Source organism: Podarcis erhardii, assembly GCF_964252035.2.
Source record: "Podarcis erhardii genome assembly, chromosome: 15".
In the NCBI taxonomy this organism is placed as follows: domain Eukaryota; kingdom Metazoa; phylum Chordata; class Lepidosauria; order Squamata; family Lacertidae; genus Podarcis; species Podarcis erhardii.
This window is the reverse complement of record NC_138505.1, coordinates 26,086,532-26,113,343: the sequence shown is the minus strand read 5'-3', so window position 1 is coordinate 26,113,343 and position 26,812 is coordinate 26,086,532. Positions and strand designations below refer to the sequence as shown.

Genomic DNA, 26,812 nt, shown 5'->3' with positions numbered 1-26,812 from the left:
CAGAGGATACTGGGCTAGTTGGGTCGCCAGTGTGATCCTGCTGGGCTCTTCCAATGTTCTTATGGACCGAGGTTCTGACTCGGTATAAAGCAGCTTCCCATATCGCTACGATCCCTTTATTGTATCTAGTTGGCACAATATCTGGCAAAAGGTTGGATGGTCACCTGCCAGAGTGCAATCGCTGCATTGTGTGGGGTTGGGCTGCGTGACCCTTGGGTTTCCTTTCAGCTCTACAATTCTGTATTTCAGCTAAAGGAAGGTCCAAGCTGCAAAGCTGTTGGCTGAATGTCAGACGAAAGCAGCTGCTGCCGTTCCACAGCCATCAGATTCTGTCAGGGATTTTCATGCCTCTTGAACATCCAAAGCTCTCCTGCTGTCTAGGGTTCCTGCCTCCCCGGTGCCACGTGCCTCTTGGCAGAGAAAAGGGTAGGGGCCACTCACAGCCCACAGAGCAGCTGCAAGCAGGCCTGCTCTAAAGGACTTATTCGCACAAAGTGGGATTTCTTTGCAGAACCTGCTGTCACAAAAGGTGGTGACGGTCAGGAGTCCAGGTGGTTTTCAAAGCAGGATTTGCTGTGGGCCAAAAGGATGCTTTTAGTCCAGGGATGGAAAGAAGACAAAGTCCCTACCAGAGAGGAGTGGCAAACTAAATTGCTGGAATATGCAGAAATGGCAAAAACAACTGGAAGAATCAGAAATCAAGAGGGCGAAAACTTTCAAAAAGAACGGGGGAAATATACATTTTATCTGAGAGACCGCTGTAAACAAATGAAAACATCAGCAGGTTTTTAACAACACTTGCAACGTTAACAAAAACTCTGGATAATAAATTGAAAATATAGAGGAGGAGATAATATGCAGTTGAAAAGGATAACATAAAGATCCATGGAGGGAATTGGGGGGGGGGGAGTCTGAGAGTCAAGAGAATCTTGCATTTTGAGTGTAATTGTGATATTGTTGGAATTTTGTATTTGTAAAATCAAATAAAATGTTTATATATATATAAAAAAACAAAGCAATCTTTGTATGGGTGTATGGTGCTGGGTTGATGGGAACTATAGTTCAAAACATGGTGCTGAATGGAGAGCTGCTGCCAGTCAGTGTGAACAAAACTGAGCTGGGTGGACCAATGGTCAGACTCAGCAGAAGGCACGTTCTTACGTTCCCATTTAAACCAGGTTTTTATTCTGAACCATGAGGATTAGAATCTTGGGGAGGCATGCAGTTAAACAGAGCTACTAGTGCAGTATTTCCCAAACTTGGGTTTCCAGCTGTTTTTGGACTACAACTCCCATCATCCCCAGCAAGCAAGACCAGCGGTCAGGGATGATGGGAACTGTAGTTCAAAAACAGCTGGAGACCCACGTTTGGGAAACACTGTACTAGTGCAAAGATTTTTGCTTGCATGACAGAAGTTCCTCTCCCTCTCCTCCCTCTTTGCCACCCCAGATCTGCTCCAGAGGGTTGAAGGAACACCCAAAACGAATTTGGATGGTCAATGCAAGCAGGTCTCTTTAGATGGATATTGCCCTTGCTTTATTTTAAGAGGAAAGAGAGTAAGCCCCAGGGTCTTATGTTATTGTTGTTGTTTGTTCTAGAAAGGGGCAATATATATATATGAATTCTGATCAATAAATAAACAAAACAGCACCTTGGCACAAATTCTGTTCAGTGCAATGGCTGCATGGCGGGAGGCAATGAAACCATCCGAAGGAGCTCTATGAACTATCCTTTAGCTTTTTTGTGATGGAAAAACAACAACAAAAAGCCCAAATCGAAACAAAGAGCCCTCTTCAGACAAACAGGACACTTTGCTCTGTGTTCCTTTCCAAGGAAGCTGTGCACAAATCCCTGCTTCCAACTTTCGTGGTGGAGAGGAAAGAACCGCAAAAGGAAGAGAGGAAGAGCTTTCGCTTGCAAAACAATCACACCACGGAGCCCGTTTGAACACACAGTCATTCTCGGTAGCCAGCAAGCAAGCTGATGAGTAACTCCTGACCAAATCTTATTTTTAGCATGCTCAGGGCTTTCCATCTGCTGACACAGCTCTGAAGCCGCGCAGGTTCCTCTGGTTGCCAGGGCTGCTGTGGGCAACAAACATCAACATCTAGCCTAGTGGTGTCAGCACTGACTGGCAGCAGCTCTCCAGGCAGGGATTCTCGCTCAGTTCTACCCAGAGATGCCAGGGATTGAACCTGCAACCTCCTTTATATAAATCATGTGCTCGGTTGCGACTCTTCCCCTTGTCACTGTATAAGGCAGCCTTACTTCATTCACTTCATTGGTCCCTCTACCTCGGTATTGCCAACTCTGACTGGCAGAGGCTCTCCAGGGTTTCAAGCAGCGGGTGCTCCCAGCCCTCCCTGGAGGTGCCATTGGGGATGGAACCTGGGACCTTCTGCATGTGAAGCGGATGCTCTAACCACTGAGCAATGCTCCTCCCGAACGCTAGAATTGCACGTTCTGGATACGAGGACTCTTAACATCGCACAACAACAAATGGAACAGCTCTCATCCGGTGACAGACAGTTGACTTTTGGCACATATACTAAGATCTGAGAAAGTGGGGGAGAAGTTCCCATATACACTTCCAGAGAGAAGTGCTTGCTGCGCTGAAAATATACCAAGTATTTGTCAAGAAATGGAAAAATGCAAGCAAGGCCCCGCTGCAGATTGGAGCTGACAGAGGAAGTGATGAGTAATGGTCTGAAGGCAAAACTTGCAGAGTGGGCTGTGCTAACAGAGTTAAGGAAGAAGACAGCGAGACGCCCCGGTGGAACTACCCCCCCCCCAAAAACCCCTGGTATGGTTCACTGAGCCCAAATTGAGCCTTGGAAACAGACTAAGCAGCCAAATGTAATCAGGCCAGCTCTCGGTAGAACAGCAGCAGCAATAAAAAGCTGGTTTCTCCCTTAATTCCCAGGAGACGAGAAATCCAGATCCGGAGGCAGAGAGGAAGAACATGATGCAGTTTTTGAAAATGTCTTTTAAAAAGATTTATATCATTGGGAAATGATTCAGTGGGCAAACTTGCAATTTGCTCTTTCTTTTGCAACTTTGCAGTGTTTCCAGCGCATAGTTAAACTGCGGAACTCACTGCTACAGGAGGCAGTGACGCTCACTAACTTGAATGGCTTTGAAAGAGGATTGGAGGACAGGGCTATCAGTGGCTACTAACCATGATGTCCATGCTCTGCTTCTGCAGAAATGCTTCCGAACTTAAAAATGGTAAGCATAATGCTGGTGGTCAGCAAAAGAGGTTCAAAGGCAAATCTTAATAAATGTAGTATAAACACTGACAACTGGGAAAGACTGGCCTGCGAGTGCTCCAATTGGAGAACAGCCTTTACCAAAGGTGTCACAGACTGTGAAGACACTCAAACTCAAGACGAAAGGGAGAAAGAGGAAGGCACTCTTGGCAAACCCTCACTGTGCTCAACTCTTGCCTGGAAACCTATGTCCCCACTGTGGAAGGATGTGTGGATCCAGAATTGGCCTCCACAGTCACTTATGGACTCACTTTTAAAACTGTGTTTATGGAAGACAATCTTATTCGGCTATGAGTGATCGCCAAAGAAGAAGGATGCTGGACTAGATGGGCATTGGCTTGATCCACCACAGCTTTTCTTATCCTCTAAAAAGGTAAAGGGACCCCTGACCATTAGGTCCAGTCACGGACGACTCTGGGGTTGCGGTGCTCGTCTCGCTTTATTGGCTGAGGGAGCCGGCGTACAGTTTCCAGGTCATGTGGCCAGCATGACTAAGCCGCTTCTGGTGAACCAGAGCAGCGCACGGAAACGCCGTTTACCTTCCTGCCGGAGTGGTACCTATTTATCTACTTGCACTTTGACGTGCTTTCAAACTGCTAGGTTGGCAGGAGCAGGGACTGAGCAATGGGAGCTCACCCTATCACAGGGATTCGAACCGCCGACCTTCTGATCGGCAAGCCCTAGGCTCCGTGGTTTAACCCGCATCCCTCTAACCTCTTATCCTCTAGAAGCTAAGAAAATGACACGGGTGATTTTCTGGGGGACACTTTGCTGTTCCGAGTCATCTTTAAATGAGTGCAAAAGAAAGCAAAGTGCAGAGGGTCAGCTGTGAAAACACTTTCATTTCTTTCCCTGGGTTGGTGTTGTTTGGGGGGGGGCATCAGGAGATTTTTTTTAAAAAACCACAACAACACCTTCCCCCCAACACAAACACATTATTAAGGCCTGGGAGGAAAAAGCCCAATGGCAGCACAACTATAGGACTCCTTTTGTTTAGCTTTTCACTTTTCACCAGTTACACCTGACCCACACCAAAACCTGGCAGAACAGACTTACAGTGGGGGGGGGAGTATTTGATCCCCTGCTAAATTTGCCTGGTGGCCACCTACAAGAAACGTCTGACCTCTGTAATTGCCAGCAAGGGTTTTGCCACCAATGAAGTACTAAGTCATCTTTTGCAAAGGGATCAAATACTTATTTCACTCATTATAATGCACATCAATCTCTGACTATTGCCTTCTGGGTTTTCGGGGGGTTTTCCTGTTGTTATTTTGTCTCTCACAGCCACAATAAACCTACCATTAAAATTACGGACTGGTCATTTCTTTGTCAGAGGGCAAACGGACAAATTTAGCAGGGGATCAAATACTTTTTCCCTCACTGTAAGAACATAAGGGCATCATAAGAGCCTGCAGGATCAGACCAGTGGCCCATTTAATCCAGCATCCTCCTCTCACAGCGGCCAATGTTCTCATACACGGAACAGCTTTCAACTGCTTCCCTTTCAAAATTGCTTCGACGTACATTATGGGAAGCGATTCATAAACTGCGTCAAGTAAGTGGTAACTGTTTTGTGGCATATCAGCCGCACAATTGTAGAAAGGTGTTTTTTTATACTTCATTTAGTTGAATATTTAGCATTTTAAACTTATCGTACACAGATTCATAGAGTTGGAAGGGATCCTGAGAATCATCTAGTCCAACCCCCTGCTATGCAGGAATACGCAGCTGTCCTAAAATGGGGGTCATCCTAAAATCTTATTATTATCAGCACTGCGCTGCAACCAGCTGAGCTATCCAGGCTTCTTCTTTGTGAAGCAGATGGCAGGTCTGTACAGGAATAATGAAAAAAAGCAGAATGGAGACCCTGCATTGGGGTGCTGAGTCACTTACCAAATTCCTTGGAAGCCTGGCCGGCAGAGGCAGCGCCCGGACTCGAAGTCGCAGGTGCCATTGAAACAGTCGTTGCAGACAAAGGCGCAGTTCTCGCCGTAGGTCCCATTGCGACACTTCGTCTCACACCTGGAGGAAGTTCAAGATGGTGAGTGGGGAGTGGGGGGCAACAAGAAGGAACAGCCGCTCTCAGAACAGCTTTCAGCACAACAGCTGTTGTACGTTTCCGAGCACAATTCAAAGTGTTGGTACTGACTTTTAAAGCCCTAAACGGCCTCGGCCCAGTATACCTGAAGGAGCGTCTCCACCCCCATCATTCAGCCCTGACACTGAGGTCCAGCTCTGAGGCTCTTCTGCGAGAAGTGAGGTTACAGGGAACCAGGCAGAGGGCCTTGTCGGTAGTGGCGCCCACCCTGTGGAATACCCTCCCATCAGATGTCAAGGAAATAAACAACTATCTGATTTTTAGAAAACATCTGAAGGCAGCCCTGTTTAGGGAAGCTTTTAATGTTTGATGTTTTGTCACTTTATTATTATTATTATTATTATTTGATTGGGAGCCACCCAGAGTGGCTGGGGAAACCCAGCCAGATGGTCGGGCTATAAATAATAAATTGTTGTTGTTGTTGTTGTTACCCATCCCTCCCCCAACAGGATACAGATCAATATGGCTGACACAACAACACCTCCCCCTCACAAACAAACAAACAAACAAACAAACAAACAAACAAACCATAGTGCAACCAAACAAACAAAACCAAGCAAACCCTGGACCCTCCAATCTCTCACAGCACCAATAAAAAGATAACTATATAAATAAAGGACCTACCCATGAGATGCTGACATAAAAACCCTGCTATAGAATGAACAGATAATCATCCCCCAACCCCTCCCTCCCTCTCCTCTTTCCCCCCAAAATCGATGACAATAGTGCCCCATTCCAAATGTAAATAGACTGTAAAAAAAGACCCTAGGAGCTGAAAGTGGAGGTGCTATATTGTATCTATTTTTCGTTGTTTATTTGGTTTTTTTGTATCACAAAAATCTTCATTTTTTTTTTTTAAAAACCAACAACAGCAGCTTTTTGCTTCTGCTTCTTAGCTTACTGACACAACTTTTTCACATCACCCTCTCCAGCAGTTCATTGCCTTGACCACAAGTGGGTGGAGAACAGATCAGGATCTGCCGTTAGATCTCTGCCTGATTTGCAGTAGATTAGTAAGCGTTTCTAGCTCTTGATAACAGCAGTGGCACCGTTTATATATTTCTAAATCAGGCTGCTGAAATTGAGAACCGAACGCTGGAAGATTCAGGGTGGATTTTTATTTATGTATTTAAAAAGCACTTCTCCCCACGCAGCACGTAGTTAAACTGTGGAACTCGCTCCCACGGGAAGCAGTGACGTTGGGTGGCTTTGAAAGAAGAATGGACAGATTCATGGCGAATTTGGATAGCTATTAGCCATGACGGTCTGAAGACCAGTTGCTGAAAACTGCATGCAGGAAGGGAGACTGTTCTTGTGCTCGGATCCTGCCTGCCTTCTTGGCTACTGTGCAAACAGGATGATGGACTAGATGGGCCATTGGCCTGACCCAACACTCTTTTTATGTTCTTAACTCTAACTAGGAGTGGACATTTGTATCTCCACTTCAGTTTTGGTACTGAAAACTAATTGTTGGGCTCAGAATGTGCTCAGAGCCACTCTGCACTTGAATCCTCTCTGTCTTTTAAGGTTATGCTGAATCAGACCACCTAGTCCAGTTTCCTGTTCTTACAGTGGCCAACCAGATGCTTCAAAAGGAAGCCCCAAAATTACCCCCCCCCCCAAGTTGGCATTCAGAACCATCCTGCCTCCGACAATATGCATTTTGCGCCAGGTGGTTCAGAGGTTGGAAATCTAATATAAAACAAAGTAGATCTGACAAGCCTGAAATCTGCCTGCCCTGTAACCATCAGGCAAGCAAGTATAGAGTGTCGGCATGCAGAGGGCCGGGAGGCCAGCCCCGGCTGGGCCATTCCTTTCCAGCCGTCCCACTGCGAAGACCATCACCTCTGCTCCAACGTAAATCAGCAACCTGGGCTTACTCAGCCAGGGCACACTATCAGCAGATTGAACTGTGCACACAGAATAGGTGTGAGGCTTGTGGAAGCATACAACAACTACAGATTTATTAATCATAAATCAAGACAAAGAAACATGTCGTCTCTCTCTCATGTCGTCTCAGAAATAACAGCTAAAAGCAACAGCTATACACACAACAGAAGTTCCTAGCATACTGTGCTGGAATGTAAACAGACACGTAACAATTCCATGTCTGTTCCTTAAGGTGGAATGGAAATGTCAACACAGAGATCATTATTATTTCTGTTGTTATTGTTATTGCTCTACCACTGCACTGTGGTAATAAAGATGGAGGTAGGGCAACTCACAGCCTGGTGCTCTAAGGGCCCTTGACAAGCCCACGCCAAGCTCCCTTGCTAGACTCACCTGTCCCCGATCCAGCCAGGATTGCAGTGGGAACACTTGCCGTTGATGTGGTTGCAGGTGTGGCCGTCCTTGCAGGGAGGGCAGGTCTGGTCACAGCCCTCCCCGTAGAAGCCTGCCGAGCAGATTTGGTCGCACTTGGTGCCATTCCAGCCAGCTTCGCATGCCAGGCAGCGCCCATCTGCAATGGTGCAGGGCTGAAGCTCCTTGCATTGCCCACACCTGGAAAAGGCAGGTCAGTCAGGAAGGAGATCAACAAAGCCCTGCAAAGCAACTGGTCCTCCCCAAGTGTAGTGGGCTGGGGTCACAGGGGGTGCAAGGCCTGTTACTATTTCTGCAGCAGGGTCCCACCCTCTAGCATCCTAGAACTGTCCAATGAACATGAAAGGAGAGGGGGGTTTTTAGCTACAGAGAAGACGCCTCCCTTTTAGTACTGATGGGAGCCAATCAGAATTTAAGGCGGTGAGTCAGCTACTGAAGATGAGCTCCTAGGCCAGTGGTGGCCAAACTTGGCCCGCCAGCTGTTTTGGAACTACAACTCCCATCATCCCTAGCTAACAGGACCAATGGTCAGGGATGATGGGAATTGTAGTCCCCAATCAGCTGGAGGACCAAGTTTGGCCACCACTGGCCTAGGGTGACTCTGGAGAAGATGAATGGGGTAAGGCAAGGAGGACTTGTTCTGTGCACTCCAAAAAGCTAAGCATTTAGGAACATGGAAACCCACAGTTTCCAGAGATTCGGCTAGATAGGTACCTTTTATCACATGTGGTGGCTGTGTAAGGTAATAAAAGCATTCTGGGAAATGATATATAATGAACTGAAAAAAATGTTTAAAATAACTTTTGTAAAACAAAACAAAACAAAACAAAACAAAACCCAGAAGCTTTTATATTAGGAATTGTAGATACCAAGATTGCAAAAAAGCAAAAAAGACTTTTTATGTATGAGACAACAGCAGCATGGATGCTACTAGCCTAGAGATGGAAGTCCCTACCAGAGAGGAATGGCAAATTAAGCTGTTGGGGTACCCCAAAATGGCAAAACTGACTGGAAAGCTCAGGAACCAAGAAGACAAAAACTTTAAGAAAGAGTGGGGGAAATTTGCAACTTATTTAGGAAGCCACTGTAAGCAGATAAAAATATTAGCAGGATTTTAATAACACTTGTAGTGTAACAAATGCTGGGGACAAATATGGAGAGATATTAATATATGGATTGCGAAACAATATGTAGCTGAAGATGGACCCACGGAGGGGAGGGGGGAAAGTTGGGAGATTGAGAGAAATCTCAATGTATGGTTATCTACTTGGTATTGTTATAACTTTGTGTTTGTAAAATCAAATGAAAATTATTTCAAAAAGAAAAGAGAAAAAAAGATGGGACCTTTTTGGCCTGAACCAGGTACAAAGCTCTTCTCACATTCTAGTTTACAGGAAAGCTAAATAGTAGTAGTAGTAGAAGAAGAAGAAGAAGAAGAAGGGGAGGAGTTTGGACTTGATATCTCGCCTTTCACTCCCCTTAAGGAGTCTCAAAGTGGCTAACAATCTCCTTTCCCTTCCTCCCCCCACAACAAACACTCTGTGAGGTGAGTGAGTCTGAGAGACTTCAGAGAAGTGTGACTAGCCTAAGGTCACCCAGCAGCTGCAGGTGGAGGAGCGGGGAAGCGAACCCAGTGCACCAGATTACGAGTCCATCGCTCTTAACCACTACACCATGCTGGCTCCCATGGTGGGAAGCTGAGGAGGCGTGACTAAGTGGGAGGAATCAGGGGCGGGGCTTGGGGATATTATTCTGGGCCATCCCTCGTTCCCCCAAAACCAGAGCACTGATCCACCTTTCGGTGCATGAGTTTCCGCTAGGCATGATTTGCAATTTCGCCACACATGTTTCGCAGGGGACTCTTGGCTGGGGGATTGAACCAGATGATCTTTGGGGGTCTCCTAAGGTTCTATGAGGGATGCGGGTGGCGCTGTGGGTTAAACCACAGAGCCTAGGACTTGCTGATCAGAAGGTCGGCAGTTCGAATCCCTGCAACGGGGTGAGCTCCCATTGCTCAGTCCCTGCTCCTGCCAACCTAGCAGTTTGAAAGCACGTCAAAGTGCAAGTAGATAAATAGGTATCACTCCGGCGGGAAGGTAAACGGCGTTTCCGTGCGCTGCTCTGGTTTGCCAGAAGCGGCTTAGTCATGCTGGCCACAAGACCCGGAAGCTGTACGCCGGCTCCCTCGGCCAGTAAAGCGAGATGAGCGCCGCAACCTCAGGGTCGGCCACGACTGGACCTAATGGTCAGGGGTCCCTTTACCTTTACTAAAGTTCTATGATTCTATGACCGCTGCCCCCCTGCCTTACCTCCTCCGGCAGCCTTGCCCGTAGAATCCGGCCGGGCAGGGCTCCCTGCAGAACTTCCCCCGGTATCCTGGCTCGCAGGTGCAGGTCCCGTCCAGCTGGTTGCACTTGCCCATGTGGCACTGGCAGTAGCGGTCGCAGCGGGGGCCGAAGGTGCGCCCCCGGCACTGGCAGCGGCCCGTGAACTGCTCGCAGGGCGAGTTGTTGCAGGAGCACTGGTTGTTGCAGCTGCGGCCCCACCAGCCCGGCTGGCAGATGCAGGTGCCCACCTGCTGGTCGCACTGGGAGTTGAGGCTGCAGTAGCAAGCGCTGGAGCACTGGGGGCCCCACCAGTTGGGCTCGCAGGTGCATTTGCCGGTCTTCTGGTCGCACTTGCCGTGCTTGCACAGGCAGGCGTTCTCGCACTTGGGCCCCCAGCGGTTGGCGTTGCAGGTGCACTGGCCCGTCACGTCCTCGCATTGCCCGTTGGGGTGGCACTGGCACATCTCCTTGCAGTCGGGGCCCCAGAACTGGCGGGGACACTCTGTGGGGGGAGAATGGGGGAGGATGACGACATCAAGGTTAGCGCAGGGGCTGGGGGAGCGGGAACCTGTTTTTTTTAAAAAAAATTGAGACCGAGGGCTGCATTCGCTCCTTCTGAGGGCCACATGGTGCGGTGGGCGGGGCCACAGGCCAAAGTAGGCGGAGCAACAGGTGTAAATGTAGAGATGTGTACAGTGCGTTGTATATTGGGCATGACTAAGCAAGGCCTATGAATTTCTATGAGTCTGCTCTGGGTAAAACGTGGATGACTACCACCCAGTAGGAGAGTCTTAAAATATAGTTGTGTTTTTACGAATAGTATAATAATAACAATAATAATAATAATACCCACCCATCTGGCTGAGTTGCATAAATCGTCTTATTTAGAAGGCAATTAATAAATCAATGATAATGATAATAATAAAAAACATTCAATACAGGCCTTAACATAGAGGTTTTGTTGTATATATATTATGGAATACTGCTTCATATACAGTGGTACCTCTAGTTACGGACACGATCCGTTCCGGAGCGCTTATGCGCAAAGCATGCAGAACTCTTCTGCGCATGCGCGAAGCGTGCAGAACGCTTCCGCGTATGCGGCGAAACCCGGAAGTATACACTTCTGGGTTTGCCGCAACCCGAAAATCCGCAACATGAAGCGAACGCAACAAGAGGTATGACTGTATGTGTCATTTCAATTTTTAAATGTTCAGTATATGCATATTCAACCTTGAAGAATTGAAATGTCACAGGTCAAATGTGAATAGCCCTTTTATTTTATATTTAACAAAAATGAGATGCCATGTACCAGAACAGAAGCCCTCTAAGCTGTTTACAGTGGACCGCTTAGTAAAACCAGAAAGGAGCTAAAAATGCTGTCAATTTAAACACACACACACACTGACAGGCGTAAAGCTGTCTTTCAGCTGGGGGCAAATTTCAATTATTAAGTTCAAGCCCCATTCAAAAAAACAGAGGGGTGTGTGTGTACATCTGTCAGTCATGATTTAAAGCAAATCCTACCACACATTTATTCCGTTATTAGTTGTATTTATATATCCCCTTTTCTCCCAAGGAGCTCCCCCTCCTCATTTAATCCCCCCAACCACCCTGTGAGGTAGCTCAGGCTGAGAGGCAGTGACTGGCCGTCAAGCCTCTCCTGGGTCTAGTCCGGTGCTGTAACCACTACACGGCACTGTCCTCTGTACTCACTGGTTTCACAGTTGGCACCAAAGTAACCATGGCGGCAGCGGCATTCATTGGGCCTCACGCAGACCTCATTGTCCTTGCAGGTGAAGTTTCCCTCGCACGCAGCTATGAGGGGGAGAGAAAGAGAGAGGGGATAATTGAGAAAACGGGGACATGTGGAACTGACGGCTGGCCGGACACCCGTGCGAAGAGGGTGGGAGCCTCTCCCCCACCCTTGCGCACCCAACAGAGGTGCCATTAGGCCAGAACCCCTAGCGGGTGTCAGCAGGTGACTAACTTGGCTGGAGCGTCAGTTCAGAGAGGGGTGCAAGGTGTCTAATTGAAAACACATACCAAACAAACCTTGAAGGAATGCCTACAGAAAAGGATGCCGGTTTGCCAGCTATGACCGTTCCTACACTGGCATAGCCTGGCCTCAGCTGCCCATGCGCTAGTGAGCTTCTGCTTGACTACTGCAATGTGTTGAATGTGGGGCTGCCCTTGAAGACGGCCTGCAGGCTGCAGCTAGGGCAGAATGGGGCGGGTAATGATGCATATTCTTGAAGGGAACATGCATCGCTGGTCCTGAAAAGGCTGCACTGGCTGCCGCTGAACTACCAGGCCCGATTCAAGGCCTAGTATGAGCGTATCAAGTCCTAACTGAATTGGGGCCCGAGTACCTAAATGGGCGCTTTCCCCAATATCAACCATCTTGGACCCTACGATTGGTAGGTGAGGACTTGTTGGTGGTGGTGCCACTGGGTGCTACCCAGTTGGCACTGACCCCCTGACACGACCTTTTCAGTGGTGGCTCCCTGTGTGTAGAACATCCTCCTTCATGAGGTGCGCCTGTCTCCCTCAGGACTGGCATTCAGGAGATGTTTTAAAACATTCTTGCTCACTCAGGTGTTGGGCGACTGCATGACACTGTTCCTGACAAACCTTGAGAGAATGGCTTTAAACCTTTCGTAATAGCGCTTTAAACTGTTTTTATAATGCTATTAGCAGTGCCTAGGTTTTCAAGAACGTATTAGCGCGGCTGGGTCTGGGTCACTCTGGGCTCCTGAGAGAATTAATTACCAGAAACAAGTTTGCTTGGGAGTATCGTCACATTGTGTTAATTGAGGTTTGCTCCTGAATAAGTGTGCACAAGACTGTCTTCCTGACACTGGAGAAACTCCAGCAGATAATAGCAAAGATGGACTGCAATGAATAAATGCAGGGGATCAGACCCTGGGGTCCCTCCTTCCGACTCTTGGTTAAAAGAAGGTAGCTCACTTTGGGCAGACAATGCAGCGTTTCAAAATGCAAACTAAGAGAGTGACAGGGACAGTTTTGGAGGAAGATTTTTAATTTGATTCGGTATTCTAACTTTTGTCAGTTTTATAGTAGGGTTGTAATTTTTTTCTTGATATGACTGTTTTATAAACCGCTTTGAGGCATTCTTTCTTTTCTTTTTTTACTATCAAGCAGTGAATCAATTTCATGAAGCAAGCAAGCAAACAAACAAACAAAGAACCCGAGCGAAAATAAAATAGGCTTTGGGGTGGTAAAATGGCTCCAAGTAAAACCAGGTGGGGTGTGTCAGAAGCTAGAGAGTTTTTAGCTTCTCTGGGTTACTTTGAAAACCAAACACAATACTTTTTAATTTTTTACCTCAACAGGTTAATAATAGTGGGGTAGGCAAACAAACACCACTCTATTTGTAGAAATTGGATGGTTTCTTGGGATGTGTTTACAGAAGAAAAACCGAAATGGAAAGTGGTTGAAATTTGGGGGCGCTGTTTACTATTGCTCAACCAGGTGACAGGAACCTAAAAAGGTTGTGTTGTAGGGCTAGTTCACTTACAGCATCATCAACCTTCCTTCATGAGGGCATGGGTCTTTAGAAGGCTGCACATTGAAGATTTCCAGACTAGGTCACTTGTGGGACGAGGGACCACAGGCAGAGGCAACCCCCCTGTCCCAATACAAATGGAAGAGGCTGCTGAGAACACCATCCTTCCTTCAGGTTTCCAATTCAAGCCTTTGCTTCTTAAGAACCAGACTAATCCCTGAGAAAAGTGCCTCATTTTCCCGCCTGGGAACCACCACTGAAAGGACATTGACAGGTACACAGTCCCCACATGGGAAGGAGACAGAAGATTCTAGAAAGCCCAAAGACGGACACCAGAAAGAAATCTAGAAAAGCACAGAGACATTATTAGGCGGCAGCAGGCTAAGAGTTTAGCATGCACACAGGAAGATTTTTTAAAATAAAAACCCCCACAGAAACCCAGAGAACACCCAGTTCCCAACACCTGTGAGATGGCAGGCAAAGCACTTACTTACCCCATGGACGGTGGAGACACTACTCTGGCCCCAGCGGAAGTGCTTTGGGTAGGATCCGGCCAAGGCGCTACAGACATGCAAAGGAGGAGTTGAGGGAGGGGGGAGTTAGTTAGAAGAACTCTGAGGTATTAGTTGGTTATTCAGCCTTTTAAATACACAGGCAAAATGCAGAGGAGCATCGCTAGCTTTCCTGCGTGGCAACAGTTTCCAGAGAGGGCGGCAAAAAAGAAGAGTCCTGGGGCACATTAAGGACTAAGGAATTTGTGACGGCACAAGCATCCAGGGACTGCCGCCCCTTTCATTTGTGAAAGCTTAAGCCAATTTTTTTTTTTAACCAGCCTTCAGCTGTTTTGGGCTAGAACTCCTATCTGCCCCATCAGAAGAGACTGCTGGATTGGGTCAATGGCCCACCAAGCCATGGCAGCTAGACTGGTGACTGGGAGTGGCTGCCAAGACCATATAACACCAGTCCTGAAAGACCTACATTGGCTCCCAGTACATTTCAGAGCACAATTCAAAGTGTTGGTGCTGAACTTTAAAGCCCTAAATGGCCTTGGCCCCGTATACTTGAAGGAGCGTCTCCACCCCCATCGTTCTGCCTGGACGCTGAGGTTCAGCGCCGAGGGCCTTCTGGCAGTTCCCTCCCTGTGAGAAGTGAGGTTACAGGGAACCAGGCAGAGGGCCTTCTCGGTAGTGGTGTCTGCCCTGTGGAACGCCTCAAGGAAACGACAGTGGGTGCTTGGGTTGCAAACGTGATCCCTGCAGGATCCACGTTCGCAACCTGCAGTGTTCGCAACCTGCAGTGGCACGTCTGCGCACGTGCAGGTTGCAATTTGGCGGTTCGTAAAATGAAAAAAACGCAACCTGAAGTGTCTGTAACCCGAGGTATGACTGTATCTGATATTTAGAAGACATCTGAAGGCAGCCCTGTTTAGGGAGGTTTTTTATGTTTGATGTTTTTAATATTCTGTTGGAAGCTGCCCAGAGTGGCTGGGAAATGGGCAGGGTATGTATGTATGTATGTATGTATGTATAAATAAATAAATAAAGGAATCGTAGAATTGTAGAGTTGGAGGGACCCTGAGAATCATCTAATCCAACCCCCTGCAATGCAGCTGTCCTTACGGGGATCGAACCTGCGACCTTGGCATTGTCAGCACCATGCTCTAACCACCTGAACTATCCACTTAGTCCAGCATCCTGTTCTCACAGGGGCTGCCCATAGGTCTGTGGGAAACCCGCAAGCAGGACCTGAGTGCAACAGAAACTCTTTCCTCCTGCGGTTTCCAGCAACTGGTATTCAGAAGCATTGCTGCCTCTAACAGGGGAGGCAGAGTACGGCCCTTGTGGCTGGTACCCATCAATAGCCTTTCCCTGCATTAATTGGTCAGATCCTCTTTTAAAGCCATCTAGATTGTTGCCCATCTCTGCCTCCTGTGGGAGGGCGTCCCATAGTTTCACTCTGCCCTGAGTGAAGGACTTTCTTTTTTCTGCCCCGAACAAACATCAGAAACCCCTTGGCTTACAGCAGGTCTGCTGCCGACCTGGAGATTTGAACACTGAGCTGGACAATTGCACAGATGCACGTGCGCACACACACACATATATGCACACACACACAGGCTGGCTGCTCCCGAGGCCAGGAGGCGGCCGCTGTTGATCAGCACCGAGAAATATTACTCCACAGGAAAGGAAGGGGGGCCTCAGCCAACTGGAACGGCGGCGGATTTACTAGGCCTCCAAAAATAGCTCCTCCAAGTTTCCCAGCAGCGCCTTGGGACTCCAAGTCCCGAGAACTTGTGCAGCCTCCCTCTCCCCGCTCGGCCGAGTTCTACAAAGGATTCCAGCCGGAACCTGGGAATGCCAAGTTCCAGCGCCGAGGGGGGACCTTCTGGCTACGGACAACAGAGAACAGTGAAGGAACGGTGGAGAAGCTGCTGCTTCCTTTCTTCCAGCTTTTTGCCTGGGCAAGCGACAACTCTGCTAAGAGCGAACAGGGGAAAAAACCCCTGCTCCCCCGTACCCGGGCTATTCAGGGGGCATTTGTTTATTTATTGTACTTCCACCCACCCCTTTTGTCCAAGTGGCTCAATGTGCCGTACCTGGTTCTGCTCCCCCTCCTCATTTAATCCCCAAAAGTGACCCTGAGAGGCAGCGACTAGACCCCGAGATCACAGCCGGTGAGCTTCATAGCCAAGTGGGAGGATTCGAACCCCGGTCTCCCAGGTCTTAGTCCGACCCTCAAACCCCTACACCAACACTGGCCTTGCCTCAGAGGAGCCTGATTTAAAATAAGCTGTATTGGGGCATTTGTTTACAGTTAAGTACTCAGGTTAAGTACTTAATTCATTCCGGAGGTCCGTTCTTAACCTGAAACTGTTCTTAGCCTGAAGCATCACTTTAGCTAATGGGGCCTGCTGCTGCTGCCGCGCCGCCGGAGCACGATTTCTGTTCTCATTCTGAAGCAAAGTTCTTAACCCAAGGTAATATTTCTGGGTTAGTGGAGTCTGTAACCTGAAATGTATGTAGCCTGAGGTACCACTGTATTTACTGCATGAATAAATTGCATACATGGAATTGTATCTCACCTTCTTTTCTCCCAGGAGCTCAACGTGGTATGCCTGGCTCCCCCACCCACTCCTCATTTAGCCCCCACAACAACCCTGTGAGGTAGGTTAGGCCGAGAGGCAGAGACTGGAGCAAAGTCGCCCAGTGAGCTTCATGGCCAAGTGGGGATATGAACTCCCAGGTCCTGGTCTGACACTCTAACCACTACACCACCGCTGCCTCTCACATATGGTGCGTCCTCGCTTGTTCCCTCAGGTGTCCAGGAGCCAGGGCTGCACACCACACACTGGCAAAATTCAAATTCTGCCGCATGAAAAGCTAATTCTGCAAACTGCACCAATCGTGTGAAATTCATCCAGTTTCTACCAGCAATCAGGGTAAGAGCAAGGAGCTAGAAAATACAGGGCAGTGAAGCTCCCCCCCCCCCCATGTAAACCACCGAAAAAGCTTCCTCTGCAACCTATCTCTCTCCTGAAACTTCTCCCAGATGATGCCCTCAAATTTCCAGATGACTCTGGGCAGTCATGAGGACTACTAACTTGATTAAACATGGCATGGAGAAAGCAGATAGAGCAGTTTTGTGTGGTTAGTGGACCGGGGGACTAGGCTATTCCCCTAAATGTCTCCAGTAAGTATTAAAGGAGGATAGCACCTTCTTTCCCAAACCCCGGGAAGCTTCTGCCCACATAGGGAGGGAGGTGCGATGCTCATGCGAGCGCCATCCCCTCACAAGCTGCTGCCTCTGGCCCTCACTGATCCTCTGTGAAAATTTTCACTGCATACCACTGAGACAGAGAAAAGTTTTCCTCTCTGCCTTGCAACACTGGAACTCATAGGCACCTGATGAAGCTGGGCGTTCTACCAAAAAAACATATCAGTATGTCGCCATTTTTAGATGATGGCAAAAAGCAGAACGTGGGTTAGGAGAGGGAAATGGAGCAATAAAGCCATGTCTGGCCGTGAGGACTGCAAACATGCTGAGCTTTAGCAATGAAAGCTGACACACCCAGGGTTTTAGTCAAGTTGCTGGAGTCTGCATTTCAAAGCCCAACCCAGCCTTCAAGGCATGGCTACAATCCAGGGCTCCCCCCCCCCAGCCAGAACTCCCCGGAACTGAGTTCCAGCACCTCTCAGGTGGGCACCATTGCAAATATAACAAGAGAGGTGTTAACGGTGAGTTTTGGCACCTCTTTTTCTAGAAAAGGAACACTGATGATCACTGGCCTGTGTGTAGGAAGGCATTAAAGGTAAAGGGACCTCTGACCATTAGGTCCAGTCGTGGCCAACTCTGGGGTTGCGGGGCTCATCTCGCTTTATTGGCTGAGGGAGCCGGCGTACAGCTTCCGGGTCATGTGGCCAGCATGACTAAGCCGCTTCTGGCGAACCAGAGCAGTGCACAGAAACGCCGTTTATCTTCCCGCTGGAGTGGTACCTATTTATCTACTTGCACTTTGACATGCTTTTGAACTGCTAGGTTGGCAGGAGCAGGGACCGAGCAATGGGACCTCACCCCGTCGCAGGGATTCAAACCGCCAACCTTCTGATCGGCAAGTCCTAGGCTCTGTGGTTTAACCCACAGCACCACCTGCGTCCCATTGTAGGAAGGCATTACATCCCAATTAAACAGTATGACAATCCAACACGAGGCTACAGGCTGCTCCCCTTCTCTATGGCAAAGCTGTGCAAAGACAGAGACATCGGAAAATTTACAAAGGCATTCTGAAACCCAGGAGAGCTGCTGCCAGTCCGTGCAGACAATACTGAGCAGTAGTAAGAGTTTACATGAGAGAAGAGAATTAAATTTTGCATGGCATGGAGAACGCCACCAGAGAAAAGCATTTCTCCTTCTCTCCTGACTCTAGAAGTCATAGGCAGCCTGTGAAGTTGAATGCTGGGAGATTAAGGACAGACCAAAGCAAGGAGTTCCTCACACAGGCTCTTCTTTGGCCCACAGTTCCCATCAGCCCTGGCAAGCACAGTCCAGTAGCCAAGGATAATGGGAGTTGTAGTCCTACCTGGAGGGGCAAAAGTTCCCCACACTTGATATGAACTACCATATTTTTCGCTCTATAAGATGCACCCGACCACAAGACGCACCTACTTTTTAGAGGAGGAAAACAAGAAAAAAAATATTCTGAATCTGAGGCCCTTCCCCTCCTTGTGCTATGCATTTGAGTGCTCCTGAGCCTTGCCAGGGGCTGCCGCCACCGCTGCTGCTTCCAGCACGTCAAGGGGCTTGCGAGGAATAGAGCCAGGCAGCTGGCTTAGGGGGCAGCCGGGCTCTTAGGAAGGCTCGAGAGAAGCCCGAGGCAGGTGGGGAAAAGAAGAGGAAGAGGAAGAGGAAGGAGAAGGAAGGATCAGGCTAAGGAGTCGCCGGTCCGTCCGCCCATAAGGCTCCCTTCCGTCCCTCATACTGATTCGCTGGGAAGGCAGTACAACAAGAGGCACTGCACAGCTCTCCCTCTTGCTCTGCTGGCTTCAGCGATAGCTGCGCAGTCTGCATTCGCTCCATAAGACGCACACACATTTCCCCTTACTTTTTAGGAGGAGATAGGTACATCTTATGGAGCAAAAAATACGGTGCATGAAAATGAAACAGGCAAAGTAGATGAACCGAGAGAGAGAGAGAGAGAGAGAGATTGGTGGAGAGACAGGCGAATGACATCTCTGTTTCGCTCTGACTCGGGACAAGGCGGCTTCTGGCGGAACCTCAAGAAGGAGGGCATCAAACTGAAGGCAGCTGTACATGCCAAGGGACCATTACCTAGAGGCTCTTGGGAGATGGAAGGGAAAGGACTCCCCTCCTCGAGCCGAAAAGGGAAGGGGTTATTCCTTCGGGCAGCCTTGAACCTGCTTAGAGACGGAGGAGAAAAGCGGGGGAAGGCTCGCTCTTACCTATCAAACATTCCTCGCCCTGTTGCCTCCATCCTGAGCAGCAGACGAATCCAGCAGAGCTGTAGGCAGAGAAAGGGAGCGCGTTAGAAAAGGCTTGGCTTGAGAAAAAAAGAAAAGGTAACATTTTTTCTCCCAAGTCTGAGGACTGCACTCCCCCAAGTGTGAGTTTATGGGGGCCGCATGCCAGTGGTGAGAAGGGCCAAACGCACATGAGCCAGGGGCAGTGTAGTGCTTAAGAGTGTCAAACTAGGACCTGGGAGAAGCCAAGGGTTCAAATCCTTCCACCTGGAGATATAAATGCAGTAAGCAAATAAAATAGCAGGGGCAGAGGAGCAGATGTGGTTCTTTAGGCTGCATTTGGGGGCTGGAGACCCTCGTTTCCCAGGCTATAAAAGGTAAAAGGGACCCCTGACCATTAGGTCCAGTCGTGGCCGACTCTGGGGTTGCAGCGCTCATCTCGCTTTATTGGCCGAGGGAGCCAGTGTACACAGCTTCCGGGTCATGTGGCCAGCATGACTGAGCCACTTCTGGCGAACCAGAGCAGCGCATGGAAATGCCATTTACCTTCCCACTGGAGCGGTACCTATTTATCTACTTGCACTTGATGTGCTTTCGAACTGCTAGGTGGGCAGGAGCAGGGACCGAGCAACGGGAGCTCACCCCGTCGCAGGGATTGAACCGCCGACCTTCTGATCGGCAAGTCCTAGGCTCTGTGGTTTGACTCACAGCGCCACCCGCGTCCCTTCTCCCAGGCTATAGTCCTCATTTAATCTCCATAACCACCCTGTTCCTTAAATGTGCATAAGGGAAATTCACCTTTAATTGGGAATGAAACTGAATTTCTGTTGCGTCCCAAGTCAGTCCCAGGGGCTGTTTCCAGATCTCAAAAAAAAGGTCATGTGAAACCCTCTCCCCAGATTCTGTCTGGGTGCACACCCCAATAAGCTCTTACAATGCTGATATAAAGAACTGCTCATTTCACATAACTGGCATCAAGCTGGTTAAGCGACAAGATTCCTGCCAGCTAATGCCCACAATGATGTCACTGGCTCCCTCTTGAATTACACAGGCTGCATTTTCCCACCCAACATTGAACGTATATATTAAAATCACATGGTGAGCCCCACAGCCTGGCCCCATGATGTTTTGCTATCCCAGAAATTTTTTTTCTTAGGGGAACCAGAACAGAAGTGGATGACCCTAAAGCAAGCGGTGTGGGAATTTGGGGGTGGGGGTGGGGATTTCCATTCAAATTAAGATAGAGTAATTTTTAAAATTGCATTGGAAGATTTCCTGACACCCTGGAAAAAGATCTCATGCAGCATGTTGAATTTAGTAAACAGCTGAAAGGTTGACTAATATGCCATTATTTTAAACCCTTGCTGTTCACAGCTCTCTCTGATGCCGAAAACAGAGGGGGAGGTGAAAACTCTTGAGGATTTAAAAATAATTAAAATGAAAGGAGGCTGGTTCTGTGTTTGAAACTGCCATTTGCTCATTGGTACTAATGAACTTCGCATGGGACGCGGGTGGCACTGTGGTCTATACCACTGAGCCTTGGGTTTGCTGATCAGAAGGTTGGCAGTTCGAATCCTTGCAACAGGGTGAGATCCCGTTGCTTGGTCCCAGCTCCTGCCAACCTAGCAGTTCAAAAGCACGTCAAAGTGCAAGTAGATAAATAGGTACCGCTTTGGCGGGAAGGTAAACGGCGTTTCCGTGCACTGCTCTGGTTCGCCAGAAGCGGCTTAGTCATGCTGGCCACATGACCTGGAAGCTGTACGGCGGCTCCCTCGGCCAATAAAGCAAGTTGAGCACCGCAACCCCAAAGTCGTCCGTGACTGGACTTAATGGTCAGGGGTCCCTTTACCTTTCTACTAATGAATTTACGAAATGGATTTTCCCCAAATTTTGGAAAATTATTTTCCCATCCAAAAGGAGCACTCCTGGCCTTCCAGAATTCCTGAGGGGCACATCTGGGAGGCTATGGAACTGCAGGATTGAGCACACAACACAGACTGGCAGCAAGCACATCAGTGGTGGCTTGGTATGTACCATATTAAATACTGTACAAGCAAAACACAGCTTATTTATTTATCTGTTGTATTTATAGCCCACCTCTGTCTCCACGGACTTCAAGGTGGTGCACATGGTTCTTTCCCTCTGCAACCCCCCCCCCAGATAATAGCTTTATTGGTTACAGCATGGTGTTGATAATGCCACGGTTGCAAGTTTGATCCCCGCATGGGACAGTCTCATTGCAGGGGGTTGGACTAGATGATCCTCAGGGTCCCTTCCAACTCCATGATTCTAATTAACACCCTGCAACAACTCTGTGAGGTAGGCCAGGCTGAGAGGCAGTGTCTGGCCCCCAAGGTCACACCCCGTGAGCCTGGTGGCAGAGTTCGAACCCTGGTCTCCCAGGTCCTGGGCAGACATTCCTACACCACACAAAAATAACTCATCTAGGAAAGAGATTGCAGGGTGCTCCCAAATGACCTGTTTATTGAGCACTCATCCTGATTTTCTTGTACAACGTTTGCAAGGAGTATAGGTGCCATTAGCTCTTTACTGAGTGATCATTCTGATTTGTTTGCAGGGAGGTAATAATAATGATGATGATGATGATGATGATGATGATGATGATGTATTATTTATACCCCGCCCCTTTCCCCAGCCACTCTGGGCTGCTTCCAATAGAATATTAAAATACAACAGTCTATTAAATATTAAAAGCTTCCCTAAGCTTCCCTTCAGATGTCTTCTAAAAGTCTGGTAGCTGTTCTTCTCTTTGACATCTGGTGGGAGGGCGTTCCACAGGGCGGGTGCCACTACCGAGAAGGCCCTCTCCCTGGTTCCCTGTAACTTGGCTTCTCGCAGCGAAGGAACTGCCAGAAGGTTAGAGGATGTTGCATCAAAAGTGTTATCCCACAGCTTTTTTTTAGGGGGAGAGGGTAGAGTTGTTGAGCTTCTTTTAGGGGGGAAGAACAGAGGTGTTGAGCTTTTTTCTTTTCTTTTTTCCCGGTCACTCACTGAAGATCACATGATCGACCAGGGGCAGCCCACAACCAACTGGTTGGACCGCCCTGAGACCTTCAGGTATAGGGCGGTATGGAAATAATAATAATAATAATAATAATAATAATAATAATAATAATAAAGTCTATAACACTCTCTTCCAGGAAGGTTATTGAAAACTGAGAGGAAATTGGAGGGGAGTATGTGGGACCAGCTTCCACAAGACCTCCCTGGCTGCATAGTGCCCTCTCATCAGACCTGTGCTGTAATGCGGGGAGGGGTGTGTGTAGCCCAGAGCTCTTTCTCTGAATGGAGCCATTATCCAAAGACCTGCGCGCATACACAAACACACAGGGATGGATGACTCTTGTCAATTTTGGGTCTTTTCTCTTTCTCAAAACTTCAGCTCAATTTCTTCAGCCATTTGCAATTTTAAAAAATATATCATGGAAATCCATCAACTTTTCAGTCCAAATTTTCCCTTAATCATACACGTTGATTGCCAGCCATTTCTCCCTGAACATAATGCAATTATTTGGAAGTGAACTTCACAAACACGGGCAAAATGTAACCTGAATATAACACATTTTGGGCTGTAGAACTGTACTGCAAAGTGCACTATAGTGTGACTTTTCAAAGGGTGGTTTGTGTAGCCTTTCAGAGAGTTCAGGAAGATTGCCTTTAAATGGGACCCAAACTGGCACTGTTACAGGCACCAAATAATACCCATACCATGACTTTTAGTGTTTTAGCACCCAGACACTGGAACTCTCTGCCTCTAGATATCAGGCAAGGAGATTTTGCTGTCCTTTTTTTCACCGCCTGCTTAAAGCATTTTTGTCCAGGAAAGGCTATGCAGGCTGCCCTCCAGATGTTCTGGCCTACAATTCCCATCAGCCCCAGAATCACACTGCCATGCTGGCTGGGGCTGATGGGAGTTGTAGTCCGTAAAACATTTGTTAGGCAACAGGTTTTGGGATAGCTGCTCTAAGCACATGAATTGTCTGGAGCACCAGAATGGAAAGCTTCCAGTTTTCTATACAAAAACCCACTCCCCAAATATTCTGCATTTCGGCAGCTTAACAAGGGGGAGAACTCAGTTGCCATTACTGTTAAACAACTGGAAGTCCGAATGTTTGGGCACTCTAAAGAAACACGAAAATCTACTAACAGGTTTCAAGCTGAGGCAGGGTGGTGCTGCAGTTAGAGAGTCAGACCTGTGAAAGCAGGGTTCAAATCCTCACTCAGCCACCAAACTCACTGGGTGTGAGGCCAGTCACTGCCTCTCAGCCTAGCCAACTTCGCAGGGTTCTTATGGGGATTAAATAGGGGCAGGGAGAGCCATGTACACCACCTTGAGCTCCTTGAATAGGCAAGAATTAAACACGATAAATGAAATAAGCTCCTTTCTGATCTCCCCTAGAGTTAGAGGCAAATTTTGATACTGGGTTTTGAGGCCTGGGCTGCCATAAATTTAAAACAGCCATCTCGCAAGAATCCCAGGAACCGTAGTTTGTTAAATGCGCTGGGAACTGTGGCTCTGTAAGGGGTAAAGGTAAAGGGACCCCTGACCATTAGGTCCAGTCGTGGCCGACTCTGGGGTTGCGGCGCTCATCTTGCTTTATTGGCCGAGGGAGCCGGCGTACAGCTTCCAGGTCATGTGGCCAGCATGACTAAGCCGCTTCTGGCGAACCAGAGCAGCGCACGGAAACGCCGTTTACCTTCCCGTTGGAGTGGTACCTATTTATCTACTTGCACTTTGACATGCTTTTGAACTTCTAGGTGGGCAGGAGCAGGGACCGAGCAACACGAACTCACCCCGTCATGGGGATTCGAACCGCCAACCTTCTGATTGGCAAGTCCTAGGCTCTGTGGTTTAACCCATAGTGCCACCCACATCTCTCTGTGAGGGGTAAACGATGGTTATTTTGGGTCTGTGTGCTTTAACTGTAGGGAGAATCTTTTGGGGCCCTTCAGCCTGTGAGCAGCTACAGTTAATCTGGCTTTGTGGATCCCACTGTTTGATGAAGCCCCCCTCGGAGGGCGCCCACCCAAATACCCAACAAGAAGAAGAAGAAGAAGAAGAAGAAGAAGAAGCAGCAGCTAAACCACGTTTCTGCCCCTCTCCCATCGAATTGTGACCAGCTTTTCCCTTTATCACAAAACAGACTTTGTCTCGGTCAGGAAAAACAAGGACCAGAGAGCGTTTCTGGGGTGTGTGTTTGTCTGTGTTTTGGGGGGGGGTTATGGTAAAAGCGCGAGAGAGAAACCTCATCCAGAAATTCCACAGCAGAGCCTGCAAAGCCCTCTCGCCTAAGCAAGCTTGTTTGCAAGAGTTTAAATCGAAAACAGATGTACCGTCTCTTTCCATCGGGTTTTAAGTTACACTTGGAAGGGGGTTGGTGGGTGGGTTTCTCCCCCCCCCTTTTTTGGCGTGCCGTTTTGTTCTTTGGTGGAAAAAATGGGGGGTACCTGTCAAGAAGGGGAGGGGATCCCCTGAAATGTCAGAAATGGTTTCTTGCTTCTATTGCCATAATTTTTATTTGGGGGAGCAGCCCTGGCACGATTTGGCTCTCAGTGGGCAATGTGCCCTGTGTGTGTGTGTGTGTAAAGCGGTTACCTTGGCAAGATGCGGGAGGAAGGGGGAACCGAAACCCCCACATCTTGAGACCGTTAAGTATAGGATGGGGTTAATCCTCTGGAAAGCGGTTTTTGCTGGAGGGTTAGGGGAAAGCAGAGGCTTCCAATGAGAGCCTGTTGCTGCTGCTGCTTTTGCTGCTGCTGGCAACATCCACAGCCTAAATACAGGGTTCCAATAGACTGTCTCAATTAACACCCACCACCCCGAGGGCCCCCTTTAATCCCAGTGAGGTGGGGGTGGGCTTCAAGTTAACTCCCCCCCCCCGTCCATCCTTGCAAGCAAGCCTAAAAGTGACCATCGCATACCTAAAAGAGGGGATTCTCTCAACTCTCGAGGGATGCCCCCTCCCGAGAGGAAATTGGTTCAAGCAGGCAGGAGAGGTCTCCAAGCGACGAGGGAAGGGGTTTGGGAGGAAGCTGTCGAAAATGCCTGAAGGAAATCCACGCGGGACGACAGTGGGAGGGGGGGGGGGAAGAAAGCCTGTCCAGCCAGCAGGAGGGAGGGAGGGGATATGGACCCCTTGTTTGCACCCCCCCCCTTTGGAAAGGAGCACACAACCCAGCTGACATGATGGGGAAGGGGGTGTGTGTCACCCACCTGTCCCAAAAGCTACCAGCACTGCCTCGTAGCCCAGCAAGGAGAACTCACCAAACTTTTTTTTTTTTTTTTTAAAGGGGGACATAATGGCAGTCGGGAGGCCCTCCATCAATCTCCACATCTGGTTCAAGAAGGGACATCTTCTCTGCCCCGTCTCTCCTCCTACACACGTCCCATGCCAAGAGAGACTGGTTGCTGGGGGTGGGGGAGAGAAGCTTGCGGGACGGGTGGAAGGAAGAGACCCCCCTCTTCCAGGAAGTTTTGGGGGAGCGGGCAACATGTACGGAAGGGATTAGAAGGCATATCCTATCTCCTTAGAAAGGCCGGGGGCCAGATGTGGTGCTGCATCACACTGGTGGACCAGGATTCTATCCACCCAGCCCCAGTAATAAAGGAAAAAGCAGTAACCCTGAGCCATACTGAAGACACCCGCGCCCCAAATGAATGTCTAACATAACACAATAGCGCCCCTGCGCCTCTTCCAAGGGCGCGGACGCACGAGACGAAACGAAATCCAAGCCTTTGGCTGCTTCAAACGAGGCGGGTAGGGGGAAAGTGGTTTCCCAGAAGCGCCCCAGCGCACCCCATGGAGCAGAGCCCTCTCCGCGCGTCTCCATTCCCCGCGCGTAAAAACTTGGCAAGGGGGTCTCGCTGGCGCGCCCCGGACCTCTCTCTCCCCGCGACGGTTCGCTCTTGCTTACCCTGGCGCCGGGCACACGTTCCTCCCGCGGGGATTCAGCTCCTGGGCGGCCGCCGCCGCCGCCCCACAACCCAGCAGGAGAAGGAGAAGGAGCAGTAGCGAGAGGAGGAGCGCGCTGCAGCCGACGGCGGCGTCTCCATCTCCGGCGCGCCGGGCTCTCCGCGGCGGCTTCTCCATGCGCTCTGGGGCCCTTCTCGGGCAGCCTGGCTCCCCAGCGGCGGCTCCGGCTCCTCCTGGCTGCTGCCTGCTGCAAGAGCCCGGCCGGAAGCTGCAGTGCGAGCGCCGCCGCTGCCTCCTGCTCGCCCCTCGCGGCGGCGGCAGGAGGGGCGGCCGGCCAGCCAGGAAATGCCGCATTGG

At 49.1% G+C, this 26,812-nt stretch overlaps 1 protein-coding gene across 1 annotated transcript in view; it reads right to left on the bottom strand.

Annotated features, from left to right (window-relative positions):
• Positions 1-26,812, bottom strand: part of LOC309330323 (scavenger receptor class F member 2-like) — a 50,913-nt gene extending 24,101 nt beyond the window's left edge. Inside the window, 8 exon segments of the mRNA XM_081841792.1 lie at positions 5,163-5,291; positions 7,651-7,869; positions 9,999-10,518; positions 11,733-11,834; positions 19,503-19,561; positions 26,457-26,704; positions 26,706-26,791; positions 26,794-26,812. Coding sequence (XP_081697918.1) covers positions 5,163-5,291; positions 7,651-7,869; positions 9,999-10,518; positions 11,733-11,834; positions 19,503-19,561; positions 26,457-26,704; positions 26,706-26,791; positions 26,794-26,809 — 1,379 coding nt within the window. The 5' untranslated portion in view covers positions 26,810-26,812.